Here is a 5,895-nt window from a genome sequence, read left to right on the forward strand (position 1 = left end):
ATGTGACTGGAAACCAAATACTCTATATCCTGCTTCCGCAAAGTGGTCACTCCATCTGCATTTGGTCAGGAGACCAGATTGTGAACAGTGAATACAGTTAACTATATTGAAACAGGTCCATATAACTTGCTGCTTCACCTGGATGGATTGTTTCAGGCCCTGAATGATGAGGAACTGAGGCCTTACACCTTGAAGGATGGTGATGGCCGAGTGATATTATCACTACAGTGTCAATCCAGGGACCCAGGTAATGTTCTGGGGATCTGAGTTCGAACCCCACTATGGTAGATGGTAAAGTCTAAATGCAATAAAAGTCTGGAATCTAGAGTCTAATGATGACCATGGATCTATTGTTGGAAAAGCCCACCTGGTTCACTAATGTCATTTAAGGAAAAAAACTGTCATCCTTACCTGGTCTGGACAACGTTTGATTCCAGGAGAAAGTGAGGACTGCAGATGCTGGAGACCAGAGTTGAAAAATGTATTGCTGGAAAAACACAGCAGGTCAGGCAGCATCCGAGGAGCAGGAGAATTGATGTTTTGGGCATAAGCCCTTCTTCAGGAATGAGCCCTTCAAGAAGGGTTTATGCCCGAAACGTCGATTCTCCTGCTCCTCGGATCCTGTCTGGCCTGCTGTGTTTTTCCAACACCACATTTTTCACCATTTGACTCCAGACTCTCAGAAATATGGTTGATTTATAATTGCCCAGAGGGCAGTTCAGGATGGGCAATAAATGCTGGCTGAGCCAGCTATGCTCTCATCCTGTGAATGAATAAAACAAAACTCCTATGATTGTATGGGAAGGTACTATATGGTGTCTTTAAGATGTTGATGAAGGAGGAAGGGGAAGATGTGCTTGATGGAGGTGCTGGATACTTGAGGTGGCAGAGATGAAAGCAGCAGTTAAAAGGGCAGAAAGGCTAGGGAGAGGAAGGGGTGAGCACAACAATTATTGGAAGTTGGTCAGTCCTATTGAGAGCCTTGTCAACTTGCAGAATTCCTCGGTTAAGGAAGAAGTCTGACATATTGGAAGCACTATGATGGTGGGATCCATCATCTGAAAAGACAGAATGGAAACAGAGAAACAGGGAAAGTAGAACTAAGTCCTTATTAGAAGCAGGATGTGAGGACATGTACTTGAGGTAGTTGTGGGAGTCAATAAGCTTACAATGAATATCTGCAGACAGCCTATCCTGGGAAATAGAGATAGAGAAGTTCAAAAAGAGATGGAAAGCTTCAAAGATGGACCAGGTAAAACTGAGAAAAGGATGAAATATGGAACCAAAGTTTAAGAGGTTTTCCAGTCCTGGATGAAAGCAGGACGTGGCACCAACACAGTCATCAATGTGCCTGAAAAAAGAGTTAGGGGAGGGGGCTGGAATAGAGCTGGAATAAGGAATGTTCTACATATTCCATGAGACCCATGCAGGTTCCCATAGCAACCCCTTATATTTGGAAGAACTGGGACAAATGAAAGGAGAACACATTCTACCAGGACAAGGAGGTTGATTTAATTCCTAAAATTCCTGAAACAATCTAAAGTGTTCTATTCTAAATTACAATCATCATCAAAACATAATTAACCCTCAAATGCTGCTACCTGTACAGTTAATTTACAATGGTTATTTTTCCAATAAATTGTTTTGCTTTTTGTAACAAGTTTGTTTTAAAATGGAACTAACATTTTGACATCTTGCTGGATTATTCATTAGGACACTTTTTATTGTACACTATACAATGAAATGGAGTCATGAGTCTGTTCATTTTAAATGACAGCTTTAGAACAGTGCACAGAGGAAGATGGTGCAATGATTTTAACAAGTTGTGCTCCAGCAAAGACTAAGATACCTGGTGTCTGATCCTGTAAACCCACTTATACAACACATTTAAGGTTCAGAACAGTAAGATGAACATCAGCCCCAAATGCTCATATTGATTTGAGACCTAAGATATTTATTTGAGTGTTTGATACAAGAATTATAAAACAATTAAGATTTCATAGTGCAAATGGGCACTACAATAACCAAAACCACAGTACACACTGCTGCTGCAATTAAGGCAGCCATCTTACAGATCTTTGCTCTCCTGAATTCAGCCTCTTTTCGTTTCAGTAAGGAGTCATATCCTGGAGTGTAAATATCCTCCATCCAGTATTCTAAGTTATTTGGATTTAACGATTCTTGATTCTGAAATGAGACAGAAAGGTATCTTAATATCAGCTGCATCTGATTGCACAAAGCAAGGGATAAAGACGCCCGGGACTGTAAATCAATGCAATTCTGAAAAAAACAATGGTCAGTTGTTTCCTTTATTTTTGTATTATTATTTCCCTCTGGTCTTGGTTCCTGATGTGGGGGGTTGGGTGGGGGGGGGGAGGGGTGTTGCCACTGTTTACACAGGAGATCATTCTTTGCATACTCTTTTGGGAGGAAATCTGTCCTTGCCATGGTCTGGTCTATAGGTGACTCCAGGTCCTGACTCTTAACTGCCACCTGATATCGCCTTGCAAGCCATTCAGTTCAAGGGCAATTAGTGACAAGCAATAAATAGTGGTCTTGCCAGTGGCACGCACATCCCGTGAAAGAATAAGGATAAAAGAACTAACAATAATAAAACCTGAATGATTAATAGCAATTAAAGTCTTTCTGTGGAAAGTGGGTCCACAGTAGAGGTTATAGGTTAAAAATAATGGTGAAACAATAATGGAGCAATAAATAGAAGTGAGTGCCACAAAGATCTGAAAGGCTTCCTCAGCATTTGTGGAAGCAGATTCCACTGATGTGTTCAAAAGACAATGAGACATTTATTTGAAGAGGAATAATTTACAGGGGTTCAGGGAAAAAACTGAAAAGCGAGATTAAGTTGAACAAGTCTTTCAAAGGACCTCAAAGAGTATGACAGGCAAAATGGCGTCCTTCTGTGCTGTGAGATTGATTGATTGATTGATTCTAATCTATAAATTCTGCCAAAGATTGTGTTTCATTGTGTCATTTTTAGGAAGAACCACTGGTCAACAAATTGCAATGACAAGGCATTTATGGCTATTGGCCAAGTGCTGGAAAATGGAAATGAAGTAGTTAGAATAGCACCAGTTGTTTTCGACTGGTGTAGTCATGATGGGCTGAAGGGCCTTTTTCTGTGCTATAGATATCAATGACTCTAAATTTAAAGCTGAACTCATCTTCATAGACTTACCATGTAAAAGAAAAATCACATGACACCAGTTTATAGTCCCAAAAGGTTTATTTGAAACTGCACATTTTCAAATAAACCTGTTGGACTATAACCCGGCATCTTGTGATGTTTGAACTTTGTCCATTCCAGTCGAACACTGGCACCTCCACATCATAGGCGTACCATGGAAGTGATGAGGTGCAGTGCAAAGACAGTTTGAGTAGTATACGAGACAGTGCTCAATGAAAGAATGAGATGATGGAAAAATGAGACAGATGGTAGGATTTTGGACAGATCTTCCAAGTTCCTTCACCTGTTTCTTTCTGAAGTGAATGAATTGTGAACAATAATAGTTGAATCAGAGGATGTCAGGGCTGATCACATGATCACATTCTGTTGAAGATTTGGAAATGGTTCCTGGAGAATGAGTGAACAGTGAATTTGACTGGAAGGTGAAGATCAGGTGGAAGTAGTGAGTTTTTATGGCTGTGGAAGTGGAAAGGGCTTGCCAAGCTACATTATCAATGTTTACATGTGAGGAACGGTTACTCGTATAACTTCTGCAATTCACCCCTGATCATTCCTTCCTCTGGGTGAGTACAAAAGAAAACAAAGACATCTAGATGGGTCGGCCAAATGATTAGATTTACGTAATACAGATAAAATCCAGCTGGATTCTGTCAAATGCATTTGCAATAAGACTTATTCAGGGTCTTGGTGCTAAAAAGCATCCAAATTCCCAGCTCAATTCTTCTCCTCACTCTCCATTTCATTCAACCATATACTTGTAGGAAAGTGTATGAGTCATAATGCAATATACTGAGCTTAAAGCAGTGTGTATATGTAGTACTTTTGATGTACGGTACCGAGTCAATACTGGATTAGGAAGACACCATTCAACTGCTTGAGCATATTCCGTCATTCAATGAGATCACAGATAATTTGTACCTCAACTCCAACTCCATCACTCCACCTTCAACCATATCCTGACACAACAAAAACTATCAATCTCAATCTTGAAAATGGAAATAGTTCCAACCCTGCTCTGCTCTATATTAAACTGGAGTTTCTGGGTATGGGCTTTTCCGATCGTTGTGTTGTCATGTCCATGACCTTATTTCTCTCTTGCCAGCTATCCAGATGATTTCTCTTGTTCTAATAGTATATCCTTGATAAACAAGAGGGGAAAAATAAACATTATTCATCTCTCCCTAAATAATTACCATTTCCATTAACTGAATCACCAGGTTATGTTAATGGCTTTGTTGTGCAATGATCTATTCTAGACCATTGCAAATTGCACTTTCAATCAGTATCGAAGGAACTATTGAGATAAAAATGTTTGCTGATATTAGTAAACAGCAAGATCAGGTGATGAGCATAGTATAGTTTGCGAGGACTCCAAGAGAAATAGAGCAATTGGGATTGAGAAGGAATAGCGCATGGAATTAAATGGAGATAACTGTATGATTTTGTACATTGAAAACAACAGTGAAATGTGAACATGTTGAAAAGGCAACAATGCAACAATTTGACATTTGCATGCATCAGCTCAATGGTATCACTCTAAGTCAGAATGTTATATTTTCAAACTCTCTTTGAAGACCTCAGCCCATGATCCATGCTGACACAACAGTGCAGTACTGAGGACTGATGGACTGTTACAGGTGTCCCTCAGAGAATTGAAACCAAAGGCCCATTTTCTCACTGAAGAACGTGAAAGTTTCTGTATCACCATTTGAAAAAGAGTAAGTCTTAATGTTCTTGTTAATATTTAATCTCTCAAAGATCATCACAAACAAATTATCTGTTCAGTAACGTGTTACTGTTTGTGAGAGCTTTCTTTCTTTAAAAGTATTCATTGGCCATGATGTGCTTTGGGACTCTTGAAGTCATGATGAAATGGAGGTACAATTTTGTTTACAATGACTTTATCATAAAATACACTGTAGGCATTTTACAGAGGAGAGAAGAGGCAGTCGCTGAGAGGCTAGGAGGGTGGCTGGAAGCTCACTTGAAGATATGGATTTTGAAGGAGATTTTAAAGGAGGGTAGGGCAGCTGAGAGAAGGAAGGATAACAGAGGAAATTCCAAAATGTTGAGTCAGAAAGGCAAAATACCAAACGAGAAAGGAATAACCAGCAGATCCCAGAATGAGAGTCCGGAAGAAAGGAAATGTAAGTCTGAGAACATTGAAGTTTAGACGGGGCAAGACTCGTTGAGATTTGCAGATAAAGGTAAAGATTTTAAAATTTGTTGGTTTAATAAGGAATAAGGAACTAAAATGCATCAATGAAGAAAGGGTTAATGGGTGAATGAGGTTCAATTTGACATTGAAAGTAGACAGGAGAATTTTGGATAAAGTTTATTAGAGTTTGGAAGAGTATATGGGAAAAAAAATTGTAACAACAAATGAATAAGGTGTGCTTTTTTGAGTCATTAATTATTGGAAACTATTATAACAGAAGACTGGATGTTAGCAAATGTGGTTCCCTTGTTCAAGAAGGGGAGTAGGGATAACCCTAGTAACTGTAGGCCGGTGAGTTTCACTTCTGTTGTGGGCAAAGTCTTAGAGAGAATTGTAAGGGATAGGATTTATGAACATCTGGATAAGAATAATGTGATCAAGGATAGTCAGCATGGTTTTGTGAAAGGCAGGTCGTGCCTCACAAACCTCATTGAATTCTTTGAGAAGGTGACTAAGGAGGTAGACGAGGGGA

General features: G+C 39.4%; 1 protein-coding gene across 1 annotated transcript in view; it reads right to left on the bottom strand.

The window, feature by feature from the left end:
• Positions 1-715: 715 nt before the first annotated feature.
• The window catches only part of minar1 (membrane integral NOTCH2 associated receptor 1), a 98,208-nt gene continuing 93,028 nt past the window's right edge, over positions 716-5,895 (bottom strand). The window contains exon 3 of the mRNA XM_043677075.1: positions 716-2,187. Coding sequence (XP_043533010.1) covers positions 1,990-2,187 — 198 coding nt within the window. The 3' untranslated portion in view covers positions 716-1,989. The remainder of the gene's footprint in view (positions 2,188-5,895) is intronic.

Source organism: Chiloscyllium plagiosum, chromosome 36 (assembly GCF_004010195.1).
Source record: "Chiloscyllium plagiosum isolate BGI_BamShark_2017 chromosome 36, ASM401019v2, whole genome shotgun sequence".
Taxonomy (NCBI): domain Eukaryota; kingdom Metazoa; phylum Chordata; class Chondrichthyes; order Orectolobiformes; family Hemiscylliidae; genus Chiloscyllium; species Chiloscyllium plagiosum.